Genomic DNA, 21,632 nt, shown 5'->3' with positions numbered 1-21,632 from the left:
GGACCGAAGGGTCTGTTTCCATGCTGTACATCTCTATGACTCTAAATGCGATCACATCTGGAGTAATACGGACAATACTGGTCACCTTATTTAAGAAAACGATGTAAATACTTTGGAAGCAGGTCAGAAGTTTTACCAGACTAATTCCTGGGAAAGGGGAGTTATCTTATGGGGAAAGGTTGAACAAAACTGACTTACCTTCACGGAAGTTTAGAAGAGTAAGAGGTCTTTTTTTGTATTCATTCATGGGATGTGGGTATCACTGGCTGGATCAGCACTGGTGGCCCAAAACCTAATTACCCAGAGGGCAGTTAAGAGTCAACCACATTGCAGTGGGCCTGGAGTCACATGGAGGCAAACCTCATAAGGATGACCATTCCTTCCATAAAGGACATTAGTGAACAAGATAGGTTTTTCCTGATAGTTGTCAACAGTTTCATGGTCAACATTAGACTCTTAATTCCAGATTTTTATTGAATTCAAATTCCACCACTTGCTCGGTTCGAACCTCAGAACATTCCCTGGGTCTCTGGTTTATTAATACCACCAAAGCGTCTCCTCCTCACATTTATTGGAACATCTAAGATCCCAAGGGATCATCAAAGGGTAGATGTGGAAATGTGTCGTCTTATGGGGAAATCTAGACGAGAGGTTATAATTGAAAATCAAGGTTGCCTATTTAATAAAAAGATGAAGCAAAAGTCTGAGGGTCGTGAGTCATAGAATCATACAGAGAGATGTACAGCACGGAAACAGACACCTCGGTCCAACCCATTCATGCCAACCAGATAGCCCAACCCAATCTAGTCCCACCTGCCAGCACCTGGCCCATATGCCTCCAAACCCTTCCTATTCATATACCCATCCAGATGCCTTTTAAATGTTGCAATTGTACCAGCCCCACCACTTCCTCTGGCAGTTCATTCCATACACGTACCACCCTGTGTATGAAAAAATTGCCCCTTAGGTCTCTTTTATATCTTCCCCTCTTGCCCTAAATCTATGCCCTCTAGTTCTGGACTCCCCCACCCCAGGGAAAAGACTTTATCTGTTTATCTATCCATGCCCTTCATAATTTTGTAAACCTCTATAAGGTCACTCCTCAGCCTCAGACACTCCAGGGAAAACAGCCTCAGCCTGTTCAGCCTCTTCTAATAGCTCCAATCCTCCAACCCTGGCAACATCCTTGTAAATAGTTTCTGAACCCTTTCAAGTTTCACAACATCTTTCCAATAGGAAGGAGACCAGAATTGCACACAATATTCCAACAGTGGCCTAATCAATGTCCTGTACAGCCACAACATGACCTCCCAACTCCTGTACTCAATACTCTGACCAATAAAGGAAAGCATACCAAACACCTTCTTCACTGTCCTATCTACCTGTGACTCCACTTTCAAGGAGCTATGAACCTGCACTCCAAGGTCTCTTTGTTCAGGCCCCCAGTCTGAAAAACAACAACACTACCACCACCTTCTATCTTCTACCTTTGAGCCAGTTCTGTAGCCAAATGACTAGTTCTCTCTGTATTCTGTGAGATCTAACCTTGCTAATCAGTCTCCCATGGGGAACCTTGTCGAAGTCCATATAGATTATGTCTACCGCTCTGCCCTCATCAATCCTCTTTGTTACTTCTTCAAAAAACTCAATCAAGTTTGTGAGACATGATTTCCTATGTCTTTGGAACTCTCTTCCTGAAAAGCAATGGAAGCAGAATCCTTGAATATTTAAGTCAGAGGTGGCTGGAATGTTGTTCAGCAAGGGGTGAAAGGTTATCCAAGATTGGTGGGGAAGATGATTTGAGATTACAGTCAGATCAGCCATGACCTCATTGTTTGGTGGAGCAGGTGATGAATGAGCTACCCCTGGTCCTTGTTAATATGTTCTTAGACTTTGATTTTGCTTGATCTATATGTTGTAGGACCTCTGTCTCAGCAAGTTGCACTAGTTGTTAGTTGCACATTGTTTCATGTTTTCATAGTTGCAAGTTTTTATCCCAGTTTATACCTGACAGGCATATCTTGACTTCCAGATTATGTTCTAATTATTTGTTGTGTGTGTAATTGAATAACTGAGGTAACAGAACTCTTTTGGTGTTCTCGTTTTGAAACCTGTCTGATTGTCTCTCTTCTAATCTGATGCTTGATATTCACTCCCAATATAGACTGTGGATAAATGTCTCATTTTTGTTGTCAATGTCATATTTCAGCAACTTATCTATTAAATTTTGGTGTCAGACACAATCAAATGCCTTTTCATTGTTGATTAAGCACTTGTAAGTATTCTTGATTACTTCGAGATATTTCTCAAAAATTGTTCTTATTCCTTTTCTTCTTTCTCCAGGTCTAATTCCAAGTTCTGCTGTAAATGTATCATAATTTCTTTCTATTTTCTTCCCCCAAGATCACTTTAACAAGAAACCTCATTAATCTGAATTTTTCTAAGATTACTGCAGTCCCATTGTTTTAAGTTTCTTGGTGACTTACTGAATAATGAATGTCTTGAGTTGTTTGGAATTGACTCCTTTCGTATGTATTTAATCACAATTCCATTTATGTTTTTCCAAGAGCTTTTAGATATTATGTTGATACTTCACCTATGCGTGGAGGCTTTCCTGCACTCATCATTTGCAAAGTATCCATTATGTCTTATAATATAAAATTTGGTCTGTCATTTCCTTTGGTATTTTTGAGGACCTCTCTGTATGGAACACTGTACAATTCATTTTATATATTCTGTCCATCTTACTGCCATTACATCCTTTTCAAACAATATTTTACCATCTTTGTATTTTATGCACCCATTATCTGTCATCATCCCTTCAATGTGGCAAACATTTCAATTTTTGGTGCATAGTTCTCATTTGGTGATTCCTTTTCAGCTCCAGTACTTCATCCGTTCTGTCATAGGTTTGTTTCTTTACTTTCCCCTTTTGTATCATCACTGTTTGCATCTCGTCTGTCATCCGCTTTTTTGATAAAATAAACTCTTTTCTGTGTTGGCAATATTTCCGTCAGATTCCTGATGAAGGGCTTTTGCCATAAGCGTTGATTTTCCTGCTCCTCAGATGCTGCCTGACCTGCTGTGCTTTTCCAGCACCACTCTCATCTAGACCCCAATATTTCCATCACAGCATAGTGTACTTTATTGTTGTCTGTTTGCTTTATATTTCTTGTTCTGTGAATTCTGTTTGTTCTGTTTTCACAATGCTGAGATGTTTTTCCTTTTAAGAGTGAATTCTAACAAATTTGTAAAAAGCATCACAAAAAAAAAAGACAGTCTGTCCACCATGAGAGGGCAAACTTCCAGCATTTTACCCTGCCAGAGAATTTGATACTGCATTTCATCAGATGAGGGCAGCATTGGTTTGAAATGATTTCTCGCTTGGTACCAGTGTCAAAGCATTTTAGTTACATTGAGAAATTGAAGAAGCTGGGCTTGTTTTTCCTTTTACAGCAGAGAAGGTTAAGAGGAGATTTGATTGGTTTGACCCAGTAAATAAGGAGACAGTGTCTGTAGAGTCAGAAGGGTCAGTAACCAGAGGGCACAAATTTAAGCAGATTGGCAAAAGAACATTTTCTTCTGCACTGACTGAAAGGGTGACAGTACCAGATTCAGTAGCACCTTTCAAAAGGGCTTGGATAAATGCTGGAGGAGGTGAAAGCAGGAAAGTAGGACTAGTTGATAGCTCTAACAAACAGCCTACGCAGAGACAATGAGATGAATTATTATTCTATGTTGCATTATTCTATTATACCGAGTAGTTTGGTTTCACAGTGATGCTGTGTGTAAACTAAATCTGGAATTCAACCTGAGCAAAGCAGAAAGTCCTTAAATAAGAATGTCTAAGCTCTGATTAATTCTGTCAATTTGGACTCTGAAGGTCTCCAAACATTAATGTCAACATTAAGATGCAAGTGCTTTTCACCAAAACTAATTCAGTTGCGAAACTGCGTCATTGAGCCATACACTGGGAAAATTCTTGGGGAAATCCTCCTGTCATTTTGTCATAAATCTTGATTGCACACTGGACACTATATTTCCAGCTGTTTGATAACTATTGTTACTATGGATGGCCGGGACATCATCCCCACTGTCCCCCAATCTTTTCGTATAATCCTTATGGTGTGGAAAGAGTCCATTTGGTCCATCAAGTCCAACGAAGAGCATCCCACCCAGACCTGGACCCCTAGTGTTTCCAGTAACCTCATATTTACCATAGCTAATCCACCAAGCCTACGCTTCCCTCAACACTACAGACAGACAATTGCAGTCAGACCAATGCACTCCTTATTTAAGGATGTGGATGTCGCTGGCAGGGTCAGTATTTATCACCGATCATTAGTTGGCCTAACACCCAATGATTAGGTTGGAATAGCACAGGCTGATCAGTCTGTACTATTGTTTTGGTCAATATAATTGATTAATTCAGTTCTCTTGCTGAGACCTTAAATGTTTCTCATTGTCAAGCAGCCATCTCCTTTAGTAACAATTTGTGGCTGAGAATTCCACATTCTGCCCACATTCCATGTGAATACATCTTTTCTAATCTTTATCACAACTGTCTTTCCTGTCATTATTGCCTTGCTCCAAGTAGAAATATCCATTTTGACATCTCTAGCTGCTCCCCCGAACAAATGAAAAACTTTTTTGTTGCATTTTTCTCCCTATTTTTGCACCTTGTTTGCTTATTATTTAATTCAATGTGAATGTCACTGGCAAGGTCAGCAATTGTTACCTACCCTAAGTACCCTAGAAGTGAGTGGCTTGCTTGGGCAGTTGCTAGACCATTTCAGAGGGCAGTTAAGATCAGCCACATTTTTATAGGTCAGGAATCATACATAGGCCAGATCAAGTAAGGATGGAGGATTTCCTTCCATCAGTGAACCTGTTCTGATGATGAGTCACTGGATTCAAAGTGTTAACTCTGCTTTCTCCACACAGATGCTGCCAGACCTGCTGTATTTCTCCAGCACTTTGTTTCTCTCTCCACAGGTGTTGTCAAACCTGCTGAGTTTCACCAGCAATCTCTGGTTTTGTTGCAGATCTCCAGCATCTGCAGTTCTTTGTTTCACTTCAGTGAATCAGGTCGGTTTTTAGATCGGTCAATTATAGTTTAACCAAGTCTGGTTTTCAATTCCACATTAATTAAATTCACCTTCCACCAGATGCTGTGGTGGAAATTTATTGAATCCATGTCTCCAGCGTATTGGTCTTTGACTCCGGGCCAGTCACTTTACAAAACCCCCTCTGTTTTTTCTCTATTCATAACCAGTGGAGATGAGGTTAGAATTACTGAGGTGATGCCACTGGGATCTCTGTGCAGAGGGAAACAGGCCTATGTTTCCTGCTTTGAATATACTGTTTCCAATCTAAACTTCTTTTGTAATAGCACTTTCCTAATGCCCAATATCAGACTAACTGATGTGTAGTTTTCTTTCTCCTGTCTGTCTTGGATAGTTCCCTAAGGTGGTCTGTTCGGAGCTGGACTTAGGTGTTGAGTGAAAGTTTATGGTTCCCCGGGCTGACTTTTCCAACTGAGCACTTATTATGCAGGAATAGCTGGGAGCAGACTACCTATCTGTCCTAATGTCCAAGAGAGAGAGATATTGGGAGGAGATGTTATCACATATCTTTGGAACAGGTGGGACACTACCACTGCTCGACATAGAATCCTCACTATAAGGAGTGACCAGTGTGTGATGAGCAAGGCATATAACCTTTAACTGGATTGCCAGTGACTGATTGTGATGAGCACTGACAGTGAAAGTAGTGATGACTGTACGTTTCATTTATAAAAAAACAACAGTTGCCTCAGTGTGCTGAGTATCTGCAACATAACACAATTAATCAGTTACCAGTCACAGGAGACTATTTAACAGGCTGTGTCTTATCTCCTCAATTGCTATGTTATACATACAACATGCAGAATATTCCAGTGTTGTACAAGCCCATCAAAATTCTCTATTTCCTCACCTTCCCTTTTTTTTGTAAACATGCAGCAACATTGGCTGAGTCACTCAGTGGTCACCAACTCACATCAATAACAGCTTGAACAATCCAGTAGCCTCTTAATGAATGTCTGCTCCTCATCTCATGACTAGCAGGAGGCATTTCCCTAGATATTATGTGCCTTTTCATTTTCCCTCAGGAATTTTCTGCATTTTCAAAGTCATTGTTTCTTCTATTAATGGTGTCAGGACTAACTGAAATATTTGATTCTCATTTATGATCCAGCAACACCAGCCTGCAGTTCCAGTGTAATGATGTAATAAGACTATTTCCTCATTAATTTCCTTGACATTTGGAACTTGTATTGCACCACTCTGAGCTCCCTGGCTTGCATTTCTTCACCATATACAAAACGTTTACCTTCTAACTCTCACATATCCTAATGGCCTATAGCTTCAGCGGATATGTACAGTCAATAAAGTCTTGAAAATCTTAATTTAGTTTAGAATGCAAGAGTCAGCCATTCAGCCCCTCCAGCCTGTTCCACCATTGAATGATCATGATGGATCTAACTGAACATCATTTTCCTTTGGTATCCCTTGATGACTTGAGTAGTTGTATTAAAATATAATTGTATCCTGATGGTCATGATGAAGATGGGGATATGAGCAAACGATGATTCTCCTGCTCCTTGGATGCTGCCTGACCTGCTGCGCTTTTCCAGCTCTGATCTCCAGCATCAGCAGTCCTCACTTTCTCCTTGAAGATGGGGATATGTCAGGCTATCAAGGCAAGGGTCTTGGTTCAGTGGTGCTAGGAGTAGTATCCCGGCATATCTAGAAATGAGATGCTAACTTGCTTGACAGAGGACTATATACTTACTAAACAGTGAAAGCAGCATGATTACAGGCCTAGCTAAGCAATCCCACAGCCGTGAGTCAGATCAAAGGTTTGCAATCTTGCCACATGCAGGTCGTGAAAAGTGGATAAACAGTGGACCAGGCTTCACAATATCCACAGGCTCAGTGAGCTGGGAGCTCAGCAGTGCCAAACAACAAATGGAAGTATTTGCAACAATGTTCAGACAAAAGTGCTAAGTGGATGATCCATCTTGGCCTCGTCCTCAAGTCCCCAGCACCACAGAGGCCTGTCCACAGCCAGTCTGATTGTGTGACATCAACAAATGGTTGAAGACACTGGCTAGAGGTGTTGACAACACCCTGATAGTATTACTGTGCTTCAGAATTAGCAATTCCCTGAGGTGAGCTGTTCCAGGACAGCTACAACACTGGTATTTACCTGACAATGCGGAGAATTTCCCAAGTACAATACTGTCCACAAGAAGCTGAGCCAATCAAATCCTGTCCTATCTGCCGACTATCATGCTCTCAACCAACAGCAAATTTTTAAGGTGTTGTGGCATTTATGCTCGAGATAACCTCTTCATAAAATCATGTTGACTCTGATCATAGAATCATTCTCAAAAACATTATAAGAGTTCTTTTGTAACAGCACTTTCCTAATGCCCAATATCAGACTAACTGACGTATGGATTCCTGGTTTCTCTCTCCTGTCTGTCTTGGAAAGCAGTGTTGCATTTTGGAAAATCATAATCAACCCAGTCAATATTTCTGCAGTTATCATTTATAGAGCCCAAGAATAAATCACCAGGTTCCTCATGAAGGGCGTATGCTCGAAATGTTGATTCTCCTGCTCCTCAGATGCTACTTGACCTGCTGTGCTTTTCTGGCACCACACACTCGACTCAGGCTCCAGGATTTGTCAGATTGTAATTTCTTAAAATTCCCTAATACTTTTTCTCTGCTGATATAAATTACAGTATGGTTCTCACTGTTGTTAGCTCCTTGGTTACCCACTATTTCTGGTACATAACTTGTGCCTTCTGCAGTGAAGACAAACAAAAAATATTTGCTCAATGTCTCTGACACTTCCTCATTCTCCTGGCTATATGTGAAAACATTTGCTTTTGCTACTTACCATTATATGCTGGATTCCCTTATCTACCTGATTTTTTTAAAAAATTCATTCATGTAATGTAGAAGTCACTGGCTAGCCCAGCATTTATTGCTTATCTTAAATGTGACCACTGACTAAGTCTAAAGTTCTGCTCAACTCAAGGGGAGTGACTGTTCCTGGAACAGTGTCCAGGCAACTCTCCCTCCTTAATGCCTCAATATCTGCAACTCAGGCTCCAGTTCAACAACTCTGAGCCAAATTTGTTCACGTTGCAGACACTTGCCACAGATATTGTTGTCTGGAATCACAATGTTTCTACAAACTCCCATATTCAGCTACAGCTCACCCCCTACATTGCCATATCTGTCTATCCTTACAGATTTGTTAGTTTGGTTAACTAGTTATTAGTAATGTAATAGCAAGTTACAGTTTCTGAGCTTAGAGATTTAAAATAAAAACTCAGCAGCATGTGGGTGTAAAGGCAGCACTACCTCCTCCATCTGCACTGAACTGCCATTTAGCACAACATTTTAACTTTAGCATTCAGTTTATGAAGTACTATGTGGGTACACACAAACAGAAGAAAGTACCAGGTGGATGTGGCCAGAGAGGAGCATCCCTAGGTGGAGGAGTGATTAGTGGGCTGGATGTCCCAGTAGCTGCAAGTGGAAGACCATGTCTCTGGTTGGGTAAAGACAAAGGGCAGAGACTTGTCACGGATGCAGATATGCAAGCTTTGCCAAGCTTCCAGAAATAGCAAAAACATCTTCACTTTCTATTTCCTGTTCTTTTCATGTTCAACAGAAAATTTGGCATTTGTTATCAACTTCATCTGAAGGCAAGTTTCCGTGTTGTGGCTGTGAACATTTTGTGCTGTTAGCAACATTCTTCCAAGACTTCTAAGAAGTCAAACATGAGTCCCAGACAGTTTTGAAGGTAAGAGGAGGAAGATTTAGGTATGGGTAACATAAAAAGTACAGGTTAACAGGAAACAGTGCAGATTGGCAGTTATTCAAAGATTACTTAAAGAAAGGAGCAAAAACAAATGGGGGGGGGGGGGGGTGGGGGGGGAGAGGAGAAAAGTGAATGCAACTGGAAAGAAACAACAGCCTCATTTCAGTCCAATAATTTTGGGTCTTTTCTGCTTTCAGCAAAACCTGCAACAGCATTGGCTGACCCAAACACAGTGGGGAAATGACAAAACCTAAACAAAAGCTCAAATTTACTGGAATTGAGCACTTAAAGGGTTAGATTTTGAGAACAGTTGCAAAACTTGAGTTTAGATGGCCTGTGGGTGATCTAATCTGGCCATTTGTAAAATGAGAACAGGATTTGATAGCTCAGCTGCAAGAAACTACCTTCATCACGGCAGGAATCCAGAACAAGGGGGCCAAACCTCCTTACAATTAGGCCTAGTTAGCTGTAAAGTTAGAAAGAATAAAGTAAATCTGAGTCATTTTTGTTGGGTATGCATATCAAAGGATATGGAGCAATAGAGTCAAGATGCAGACTGGCTATGATTTATTCCTGATGAAGGGCTTTTGCCCGAAACGTCGATTTCGCTGCTCGTTGGATGCTGCTTGAACTGCTGTGCTCTTCCAGCACCACTGATCCAGAATCTGGCTATGACTTATAACAGACTTACAGGTCCTGAAAGGCTGCACAGTCTAACACTGTGATAGAAGTACATATTGTTTTGACCTTTATAAAGCTTCAAAAATAAATTAATATACTTGCAATCCTTTCCCACGCTGGAGGAAGAAATGGCTGGCATAATTTAAGTGAAAGCAGAGATCTTGGAGGTTTCAAATAATTGAAAGTAGTAGCTTATCTCTGTTGGCACGACTCTGGCCTGAGTCATATTGTTGAAGCACCATCACAGACATAATCTGCAGTACTGAGGGAGGTCCGCATTTTTAGAGATTCGATGTTTTGCGAACATAAGAGTTAGAAGCAGGAATACGCCACTTGGCCCTTGAGCTTGTTGTAGCATTCAGTAAGATGGTGGCTGATCTGATTATAACCTCAATTCAACATTCCTAAGTAGCCCTGATGATCTTTCACCATTTGCTTAGCAAGAATGTATCTATCTCTGCCTGAAAAATATGCAAAGACTCTACAGTCACTGCTTTCTAGAAAACAATAACAAGGACTCCTGACTCAGAAAAAAAAATCTCCTTAACTGGGCAACCACTTATTTTGAGACAGTGACTCCCACAAAAGAAATATCCTTTTCACATGCACCCTGCAAGACCCCTCAGGATTATTAATAATTGCTTAAAAATAGCTTCTAACCCTTTTATGACAGATGTTAAGCTAACTGGCCTGTAGCTTCCTGCTTTCTGACTCCCGATTGCTATTTTCCAGCCTGATCCTCCTCCAAATTTAGAATATTTTGAAAAATTTAAACAAAAACAGCAACTATCCCAAGGGCCACTTCTTTAAAAATCCTAGGTTGAGTCCATGGATTCAAAGTTTGTGAGAAGATTTGTAGCTCGGGTGCTTGTTGTTGTGGTTCTGTTCGCCGAGCTGGGGATTTGTGTTGCAGACGTTTCGTCTCCTGTCTAGGTGACATCCTCAGTGCTTGGGATCCTCCTGTGAAGCGCTTCTGTGATCTTTCCTCCGGCATTTGTAGCGGTTTGTATCTGCCGCTTCCGGTTGTCAGTTCCAGCTGTCCGCTGCAGTGGCCGGTATATTGGGTCCAGGTCGATGTGCTTAGTGATTGAATCTGTGGATGAGTGCCATGCCTCTAGGAATTCCTTGGCTGTTCTCTGTTTGGCTTGTCCTATAATAGTAGTGTCGTCCCAGTCGAATTCATGTTGCATGTCATATGCGTCTGTGGCTACTAAGGATAGCTGGTCGTGTCGTTTCGTGGCTAGTTGGTGTTCATGGATGTGGATCGTTAGCTGTCTTCCTGTTTGTCCTATGTAGTGTTTTGTACAGTCCTTGCATGGGATTTTGTACGCTACATTGGTTTTGCTCATGCTGGGTATCAGGTCCTTCGTTCTGGTGAGTTGTTGGACTCCTAGGACCCATGGACTCCCTGGCTCATAGCTATAAGAGTTGTTCATTTCCTCTTCCCTGGTGAGTTTAAATTTTCCTGAGGTCCTCCCTCCTTTCCAATTCCCAATTCACAGCTATCCTTCATTTGATAACAAAATGCTGTCCTGTCACCTCTTTGGGAAAATGAGGCAGACCCATCACATTATTGAAAAGAACCACAACCAATTCTCCGTGGTTAACATTCAACCCTGCACAAAAACAGTCAAACTTGATATTTACCTCAATGCTATAGTGTCTTTATTCTTTCATGAGATGTGGGTATCATAAGAGATCTACAGTTCAGAACAAGGCTCTTCAGTCCATTGTGTCAAAAACAGACATTATTCTAATCCCACTTTCCAGCACTTTGCCCATAGTCTTTGTATGCCTTGGCCTGTAAACATTTAAGAAATGTTATGAGGGTTTTTGCCTCTCCCACCCTGACATGCAGTGAGTTTCAGATTCCTACCACCCTCTGGAAAAAGAGTTTTTCCTCCTATCCCCCTGAACTTAAATCTATGCTCTTGGTCATTGATCCCTTCATCAAGAGGAAATGTCTCTCCTGTCTGCCCTATCTATGCCCATCATAGTTTCATACATCTCAATCATGTTCTCTGTCAATCCCCTCTGCTCTCAGGAAACAAAGCCAATCTGTAAAATCTCTCTTCATTATTAGAACTCTCCAGCTTAAGCAACATCCTGGTAAATCTCCTCTCTATCCAGTGCAATCACATCCTCCCTCCAATGTGGATTTTAGAACTGTACACAATACTCCAGCTGTAGCCCAATTAATGTTTTATACAGTTCCAGCATAATCTCTCTGCTGTATGCCTTGATTAATCAAGGCAACTATCCCAGATGTCTTTTGAACCACTTATCTACCTGCTCTGATACATGCACATCAAGGCCCCTCTGACTGCCTGTGCTTCCCAGTGTCCTGATGTTCATCATGTATTACCTTGCCTTGTTTGTCCTGCCCAAGTACATCACCTCATGTTGCCATCTGTAAACAGGCACCATCTGTAAACTCACTGATCAATGCACCTACATTTAAGTCTAAATCATTTATATAGACCACAAACAGCAAGAACCCCAACATGAACTCCTTTGGTACCTCACTGGACACAGGCTTTCAGTTGGAAAAACACCCATCAACCACCATCCTTTGCCATTCAGCCAATTGTGATCAAACTTTCCAAGTTTCCTTGGATCCCATGGGCTCTTACCTTTGCTAAAATCCAAGTAGGCTACAAAAGCATTATTTTCATCTCCGCACTAGTCCATCACTTCAAAACATTCTGTCAAGCTGGTCAGACATGATCTACCCTTAACAAAACCATGACCACTCTGCATTGCAAATCAGCTGTCCAGCCAACTGAACTAACTGACCCTGCTGTCACATCTCTTTTCAATGTGGAGATGCTGGTGTTGGACTCGGGTGGTCAAAGTTAAAAGTCACACAACCCCAGGTTATAGTCCAACAGGCTTATTTTAAATCCCAGCTTTTCGGAGCACTGTTCCTTCAGGTGGTGAAGTGCCGGGAAGCACATATATAAATTTTGTGCATGAGCTTTTCCCTCCACTTCAGCTGACAAAGGAGCAGTGCTTCAAAAGCCTGTGAGACTTTGACATCTCTCTTTACCCCTGAATTGTACGGCTTTGTAAGCCATTTCAGAGGGCAATTAAAAGTCAATCACATTGCTGTGGATTTGAAGTCACATGTCGGTCAGGCTAGGTAAGGATAGCAGATTTCCCGTCTTAAAGGAATGAGTAAACCAGATAGCTTTTAACAACAATTGATGCCAGTTTCACTGCCACCATTATTGAGCTGCACTTTATATCCAGAATTATTCACTGAATTCTAAATATCACTAGCTTCTGAGGTTTGTTTTGAAACTATAGAAATGTAGAAAATAGCTGTAGGAGTAGGCCATTTGGCCCTTTGACCCTGCCCCACCATTCAATATGATCATGCAATCTCAGTATCCCATTCCCGCCCTTTCCCCATACCCCTTGATCCGTTTAGCCGCAAGGGTCATGTCCAACTCCCACTTGAATCTATCGAATGAACTGGCCCTAACAGCTTCCTGTGGGAGGGAATTCCACAGGTTCACCACTCTGAATGAAGAAACTCTTCCTCATCTCAGTGCTGAATGGTTTATCCCTCATTCTCAGACTGTGTAGTTCCAGACTTCCCCAACATCAGAAACATGCTTCCCACATCTAGCCTGTCCAGTCCCATCAGGGTTTTATACATTTCTATGGGATGACACCCCCCTCCCCCCATTCTTCCAAATTAAAGTGAATACCAAGCCCAGTCAATCAAGTCTTTCTTCATACATTAGTCATGTTTGCAACCATGTTTCACAGCACTAGCCCAGGCCTCTGGATTACTAATCTTAGTAACATTTCCACTTTACCACCATCTCCCCATCTGACGTCTCCACAAAGTTCAACTTGGCTTCACCAGCTTCAGAATTTTGCTTCGTTGACCTTAGACCATAAGGAGTAGGAATTGGAGCAGTTATTCAGCCACTCAAGCCTGCTCTCCATTCAGTAGGATCATGGCTGATCTGACAATTCCTCACATCCACTTTCCTGCCCCTCTTCCTAAAACACTTGATTTCCCAACTGATCAAAAATCTATCTCAGCCTTAAATATACACAAGGACTCTGCCTCACAGTTCCCTGGGGTAAGGAGTTTCAAAGAGACTCAGCTCTCTGGAAGAAGAAATTCCTCCTTGTTTTGGTCTTAAATCTTCCATGAGGGAAATTCCTCTCAGCATTTACCCTCTCAAGCCCCTTAAAAATCCTATATGTTTCAGTGAGAATGACCTCTAAATGCCCCAGGATATCCAGAAGATCTGAAAGCTCCGCTATCACCTCATGTTCCATTCTGCCACAGCACTGAAATAGCTGCAACTGAATTAGAAATGATGTCCTCAATTACTCTGACCACATGCACTAACCCTATATGATTTTTCAGCAGTCTTTGATGTAGTTAATGATACTGTTTCTGCTCATCTTTAATTCCTGCCAATGCTGGAAAGTGCGTACTCTTGTTGCTAATTCAGTGTCCCTCCCTTCCCTCATTTCAAGACTTGGTCATAATCCGCGACTGAAAGTCTGAGCTGAACCCCATCAACCTCATACATGTCATCATGTGTCCTTTCACCTTTGAAACAGAGCCCACCAACCACTGACACCATCATCCACATCTTTAACAAATCCAACTCCACCTGACTCATCTGGCAACTCTCTCACCTTTCATTCATTCTCTCTGGGCTTCTGCTGATCCAAACTTCTTGCTACACCCCAATCCAAACCAGGTCCCTCATACTTCCTAATTTCAAATTCCCATGCCTTTCCACACCTGCACTTTCCTTCAGTTCTAAAAGCCTCCCTGAACTCTGTTCCTCTGACCTTTGCTTCTTCACAAACCTTTTCCAATCACAGGCAGCTGCGCCTTTAGCAATCGGAGTCATATGCTTTGCAAGTTCCTCCTAAAGAGCCCTTTGACTCTCGACATGCCAATCCTCTCTCCGAGGTGGGACACAAACTTCCACACTCACCTGACATGGACAGCCCTAGAATCAGAGAGGACATATAGTCAGACTCGCTGTCCAACTGAGGAAGGGCACATGGTCACACTTGTTCCTTCACCAGGGAGCAACAGACACTTACATCTCCTCCCATTTGAGAGGGATACGTACCATATTTTTGTCTTGTCCTGAGAAGCAATGAGGTAAGAAGCTGAAATATTTGTGTGAAGTTCAGTTTCCTAATAACAGCCTCTCTGCATCTGAAACATAAATAACAGATCAGATTATAGACCGAGTATCAGTTACTGCAGACAAACAGCACTCAAAAGGTTAGTTAGACCCGGTGACCATCTGAATTAAGTGGCAAAATTAGGTTTATGCCAGCAGCCTTGCTCCCTCCAAACCTTACTCTTTAATTTATAAACCAGGAAGTGTTGATCCACCTAAGAGTGATAAAGTGTCACAATTAGACTTGATGCCCATTCAGGCTTTTGCTCCTGATCAATATCTGATAAATGGGTGGCACGATGGTTAGCACTGCTGCCTGTCAGTGCCAGGGAACCAGGTTCGATTGCAGTCTTGGGTCACTGTCCGTGTGGTGTTTGCACCTTGTCCCCATGTCTCTGTGGATTTCCTCTCACAGTCCAATTAGGTTGGCCGTGCCAAATTGCCCCAAAGCGTCCATGGATGTGTAGGCTAGGTGGATTAGTCATGGTAACATGCAGGGATAAGGGGTGAGTCTAGGAAGGTGGGTGAAGACCTAATGGGCTGAATGGTCTTTTTCTGCATGGTGGGGATTCTCTGGAATTCAACTGGGATGGTGGGAGAATGTGGTAATGTTGCCTGACTAATAATCCACAATGGGATTTAAATTCAGTTAATTAATTTAATTGGTTAGTAAACTGAAAAATCTGGAACTTAAAACTCATTTGAGTACCAACCGACTACAGTAAAGTGAGAAAGGAACCAAATAGATTTGCAATCGCACAAGAGTGTGTGCAGAGGAGATTTACAAGGATATTACCTGAGCTGGAAGTTCTGAATTTTGTTTTTATTCATTCATGGGACTTTGGACATCACTGCTTTGACCACCATTTTTTGGCCATGCTGCCAGAGGGCAAAGAAGGGTTAACTACATTGTTGGGGAGTCATGTGTCAGCCACGTCAGGTCAGGATGGCAGATTTCCTTCTCTAAGGCACGTTAGTGAACCAGATGGGTTTTTACAGCAATGAACAATGATTACACTGTACATGGTCATCATTAGCTTTAATTCCAGAAATTGATTTCAAATCTCACCATCTGTGAAGGTGGATTCAAATCCATGTTGCCAGAATATTGGCCGTTCTGGACTGTTAGTCCAGTGACATTCCCACTACATCACCCAAAGATTGGATAGACTGGTTGTTTTCCTTGGAGTGGCAAAGGTTAGAGGTGATCTGAGAGACATGTTTAAGATTATGAGGGGTATAGATAGGTTAGATAGCAATAATGAGGGACATAGCTTTCTGTCACTTACCTTGAAATCTAACAGGAGATTTGATTAATAATGTTTCACCTAGTGCAAGGTGGGAGCCTGAACTCACTGCCTGCTGAAATGGTTGAGTCAGACCATTTGAAAGAAGCACCAAGGGTGTTAGGGCACAGGATGTATTTTGAGTTAGGACTTCAATATCCATCACCCAGATTGATTCAATAGCACACTACTGATTGACTTGATCGAATCCCAAAGATTTCAGGAGGTTGTGAGAAAAACACTGGAGAGAAAAGTCTAATTGACCTCATCGTCACAGTATACCAGGTACATTTGTCCATGACAGTGTCAGTTGAAGCGGCCATCACATCTTGTAGAGATGAAGTTCTGTATTGGCATTGATAGTACCCTTCATCTTGTTGTGACACTGCCACCATGTAGAGTCTAGGAATTCTGCAGCTATAAACCCTCAAAGCTATCCACCATTTAGAAGGCACAATCTGATTGGGATGGAATACTCTCCATAGACCTGGATGAGTGCAGCTCCAAGAACACTTGAGAACTCTGACATCATCCAGCACAAAGCGGCCAGTTGATTGTCACACCTTCCACTGTATTCATCATCAAAACAGTGGTAGCAATGTGTATATCTACAAGGTGAACTGTCACAACTCACCAAGGCTCCTCCAACAGCACCTTCCAAACTCATTAGCTCTATCATTTCTGATGGAGTTTATGCTGTAAACATCGACTTGCCTACTCCTCGGATGCTGCCTGACCTGCTGCGTTTTTCCAGCACCACACTGTCAATTCTACAAATAGACTGGATTGAAGCTTTGCAATCTTTCTACTACCCAGCTGAGGAGGCCCCCACCACTGGGGGTGCACAGTCCATTGACACAAAAGACAAAGCTGAAGAAGTTGCAGCTCTCTTCAACAAAGTGCCAAGCGGACGATCCATCTAAGCCTTCTTCTGAGGTTCCCTGCATCACAGATTCTAACCTTCAACCATTTGATTCATTCAGTGTGACATCAGAAAAACTGGAAGTACTGGCTCTTGCAAAAGCTGTAGGCCTGGTTAGCATCCTGGCAATATTACTGATATCCTAGTTTGGCAACAATTTAGCAGTGATTTTATTTACTCACGGAATCTGGGCATCGCTGGCATTTATTGGCAATCCCCAGTTGCCTTGAGAAAGTGGTCATGAGCTGCCTTCTAGAACCACTGTATTCCATTTTGTCACCTCGCCCCACAATGGGCAGCATGGTGGCTCAGTGGTTAGCACTGCTGCCTCTCAGCGCCGAGGATCTGGATTTGATTCCACCTTCTGGCAACTGTCTGTGTGGAATTTGCACATTCTCCCTGTGTCTGTGTGGGCTTCTGCCAGCTGCTCCCATTTCCTTCCTCAGTACCTGCCTATGAAACCAGCTTATCCCCCATGGACTCCAGACAACGTTCAAACCATCTCCACTTGGATCAAACGGACAGCCACTACCTACAGCAAATCCACAGCCTCCAAAAACAGTTCTCCCTCTGGATCTTCAACCACATCCTCCCACTCTCAAAAATGTGCAGGTTTGACCGTGTTAAATTGTCCATAGCATCCAGGGATCTGTAGATAGATTAGTCACGGGGACTGCAGGGATTGTGGGGGTGGGGGTGTGTTGATCTGGGTGGGTTGCTCTTCACAGGGTTAGTGTGGACTTGATGGGCTGAATGGTCTATTTTTGCAATGTAGAGATTCTGCAGTTCTATACTGCACAAATTCATGAAAGGCCCGAAAGCAGACAATCTTTCCACTCAAGCGTCAATTCTATTTCGGATTCAAATGTTTGAGCAACAGGGAAAGCTAGCTGTTTAACATTGCTACTATGCAGTAGTAATGCAAGCAGTCCTCGCTATTACTGGGATACTACCGACAAACCAGGAAGACCTTTCTGCCCAGCACAGGAGTGAGTAGTGTGGTTTATGAACTTAATTGCTAGGTACGTCAGCCGTATGTCCCAAATACAGGCAGATCGTATCAACATCATAGATCCCTTCGACTTTGCAGCAAGCAAGGTTCTAACCACACCAACCACCTGAGCTTACACAATCTGCATCACAGTATCCAACATTACCATAATTCTGCAGTTCAACAACATTCACTGGGTAATGCTGCGTACACAAAGGCTCATGCTGATAAGATATAGGAGCAGAATTAGGTCATTCAGTCCATCGAGTCTGCCCTGCCATTCAGTCAGAGCTGATATGCTCTTTACCCTCATTTTCCTGCCTACTCCTCATATCCCTTCATATTACCAATTAAAAATCTGTCCAACTCTTGTTTAAATTTACTCACTGTCCCAGCATCCACCCCAATTTTGTGTAGCAAATTGCATAGATTCACAGCCCTTTATTTTTGGGGTTTGGGGGGGGGGTTCGTTTCTCCTCAACTCTGTTTTAAATTTGCTACCCCTTATCCTCAAACTATGACCCTCAGACAGCAATGAGGTGCACTCACATGTAGCTACATTCTTAGTCAGTACATAGGGCCCTGTTCTCATCAGACTGAAAGGAGATGTAAACGGACTGTGTCTGTTTCAACTAAACAAGATCAGTCATGTCATTCACTGCTTCACTTCTCAGGGCAATATTCTGAACAATCAGAGTCAAACCTGCCTTGTTTAAATTGGGTAAAAACAATGACTGCAGATGCTGGAAACCAGATTCTGGATCAGTGGTGCTGGAAGAACACAGCACTTGAGGCAGCATCCAAGGAGCAGCAAAATCAACGTTTCGGGCAAAAGCCCTTCATCAGGAATAAAGGCAGAGAGCCTGAAGCGTGGAGAGATAAGCTAGAGGAGGGTGGAGGTGGGGAGAGAGTAGCATTGAGTACAATAGGTGAGTGGGGGAAGGGATGAAGGTGATAGGTCAGGGAGGAGAGGGTGGAGTGGATAGGTAGAAAAGGAGCTAGGCAGGTAGGACAAGTCCGGACAAGTCATGGGGACAGTGCTGAGCTGGAAGTTTGGAACTAGGGTGAGGTGGGGGAAGGGGAAATGAGGAAACTGTTGAAGTCCACATTGATGCCCTGGGGTTGAAGTGTTTCGAGGTGGAAGATGAGGCGTTCTTCCTCCAGGCGTCTGGTGGTGAGGGAGCGGCGGTGAAGGAGGCCCAGGACCTCCATGTCCTCGGCAGAGTGGGAGGGGGAGTTGAAATGTTTGGCCACGGGGCGGTGTGGTTGATTGGTGCAGGTGTCCCAGAGATGTTCCCTAAAGCGCTCTGCTAGGAGGCGTCCAGTCTCCCCAATGTAGAGGAGACCGCATTGGGAGCAACGGATACAATAAATGATATTAGTGGATGTGCAGGTAAAACTTTGATAGATGTGGAAAGCTCCTTTCGGGCCTTGGATAGAGGTGAGGGAAGAGGTGTGGGCACAGGGTTTACAGCTCCTGCGGTGGCAGGGGAAGGTATGGCAGTGTCTCTAACCAACGTCCACTTGCCAACCAATCAGAACTCTCCTTTTATGCAGTATAAAAGGAGTTGCTTTCCCTTTGAAATGGTCTCTTTGTGAATTGTCCAAGACAAAAAAGGTTTGACAAAGGTGTGCCTTATTTCAGCAATACTCAAGTTCTGTGTTATCAAACAGCTATTTGAATACTCAAGAAGCTCAGCATCATGCAGGACCACACAATCCATTTGATCTGCACCCATCCACCAACTGAAACATTCACTCCCTCTCTCCCTGCCTATGGCAGCAGTGTGTACCATACTGGGGATGCACTGCATTAACTTACCAAGGTTCCATCAGCAGTACCTTCCAAATGTATGAACTCTAACCAGGTAGAGGGGCAAGGGCAGTAGACACATTGCCAACTGCAAATTCTCCTCCAAGTCACATATCCCCCCACCCCCACACCACCTGAGGCTATGCTGAACTTGTGAGAAAAGAAAATGATCACACAAGACGTGGTTTGGGTCTGGTATACACTGCCGGTACGTGTGGTGGAGGTGGGTTCAATCGAGATATTCAAGAGGAACCCAGATGATCACTTAAACAAAAAAAAATCTGCACGGGTATAAGAAAAGGGCAGGTGGATGCCTCTAAATTGCTCACTTGGAGAGTAATGTAGATATAATGGGCCAAATGGCTTGTTACTGCACCTTCGGTGATTCTGGCTTTGAACTATATCACCTTTCCATCACTGTCACTAGGTCAAAATCCTGAAACTGCCTTCCCGCAGTACTATCGGTGTACCTAGATCACTTAGGCAGCAGCAGTTCAAGAAGGTAGCTCACCACCAACTTCAGGGGTGAGTTAGGGATGAGCAACAAGTGGTGGCCTTGCTAGTAATACACATCCCCCATGAAAGAATAAACTTCACAAAACGTTACCGCACTGGAGAAAGAAACGTAATCAATGTTTCAGATCAATGATCTGATGAAAGGTCACTGGGTTCTCAAACCACAGATGCTGTCTGATTTGCTGAATGCCTCCAACATTTTCTGATTTAATTTCAGATTGTCAGCATCTGCATTTTTTACCTCTGTTCACTGCTGTCTTTATTCTTCTGATTAATATTAAAACATCTGCAGTAATTGTGCTGGCTAAAAGACAGCAGTGACAGTGAGAAAATTCATGGCTGGGTTCAGTTCTCCCCTCATGCGCAAGTCAATGGTTTACCATCAGTCACAGTAACCCTGAGGTTTTATTTCCTTCTGCATTCTGTGTACTGGTTTCAATTTTAACTTATTTACCATCAATCTGGCCAACTAGCTCACTCAGCAGGTCAGGGAATGACCATTTATAGCATTAGAAATTCAGAGAAAGCATTTTGCATTCTGCAAAGGGAAATCAGCACTGTAAGGGTTAATGAGCACCGACTCAAGGATATTCTACCCTGACTCCTGTGAACCAAGTGCCAAGGAAGTTACAGCCTCAGCAAGTCCTTAGAGACTGGCTGATTCTTCACAAACAGCCTGTTTATGTTTCTGTGTGGTAAATGTCTTGGGCTTGAAAACATCCAAACAGGCACGTCCCAAAATGCATTTCCAGAGCCTGTTGTGAATTATGGAATAGTTTGAATCTGTGGGCTGAGCCCCAGAGGGAATCGTGCTGCCTGTATATAAACTTTGCTTTCTTTGTAGCCAGTATTTAATACTTGAGAGTCAGTGAGGAAAAGAGAATAGATGTTTTACATTCCTCCCTCCAATCTCACCTTCAAATACTGTTCCCACTGCCCTGTGAAGAAACAGCTGTAAACTCACCATCTTGGATACAACAAATCTGCTTTCAGCTCAGTGCTGGAGGGCTCATTTCTTAAATAAATTCAAGTAAGTCTCCGAATTAGCTGGGAAATGTTATGATTGGATGAACGTTCCTACGTAATGGATAGAGATGAGAATGTTCCACTTGGAGTTTTAGAATCAGGTCTATGTCAGCTGTGTACTTTGACGTGATGCAGTTTTACAACATGTTTGATTCACGGTCAGGCATCATTTCAGAATTCCAGATTCCATTTTTGTACTACTGAATTTCAGGGTCACTCCACCTGCCAAAGGGGCAGCGTTCCAAAAGCTTGTGATTTCAAATAAACCAGTTGGACAATAACCTGGTGTTGTGTGACTTCTGACCTTCAGTGTCAGTCAGTGGGGCAGATAGGTATC

General features: G+C 42.8%; 1 protein-coding gene across 1 annotated transcript in view; it reads right to left on the bottom strand.

The window, feature by feature from the left end:
* Positions 1-21,632, bottom strand: part of limd2 (LIM domain containing 2) — a 78,833-nt gene that overhangs the window by 22,473 nt on the left and 34,728 nt on the right. The window contains exon 2 of the mRNA XM_060848710.1: positions 14,685-14,773. Coding sequence (XP_060704693.1) covers positions 14,685-14,687 — 3 coding nt within the window. The 5' untranslated portion in view covers positions 14,688-14,773. The remainder of the gene's footprint in view (positions 1-14,684; positions 14,774-21,632) is intronic.

Source organism: Hemiscyllium ocellatum, chromosome 32 (assembly GCF_020745735.1).
Source record: "Hemiscyllium ocellatum isolate sHemOce1 chromosome 32, sHemOce1.pat.X.cur, whole genome shotgun sequence".
Classification (NCBI taxonomy): Eukaryota; Metazoa; Chordata; class Chondrichthyes; order Orectolobiformes; family Hemiscylliidae; genus Hemiscyllium; species Hemiscyllium ocellatum.
Note: the sequence above shows the minus strand (reverse complement) of the source record. Positions and strands in the feature narration are given on the sequence as shown.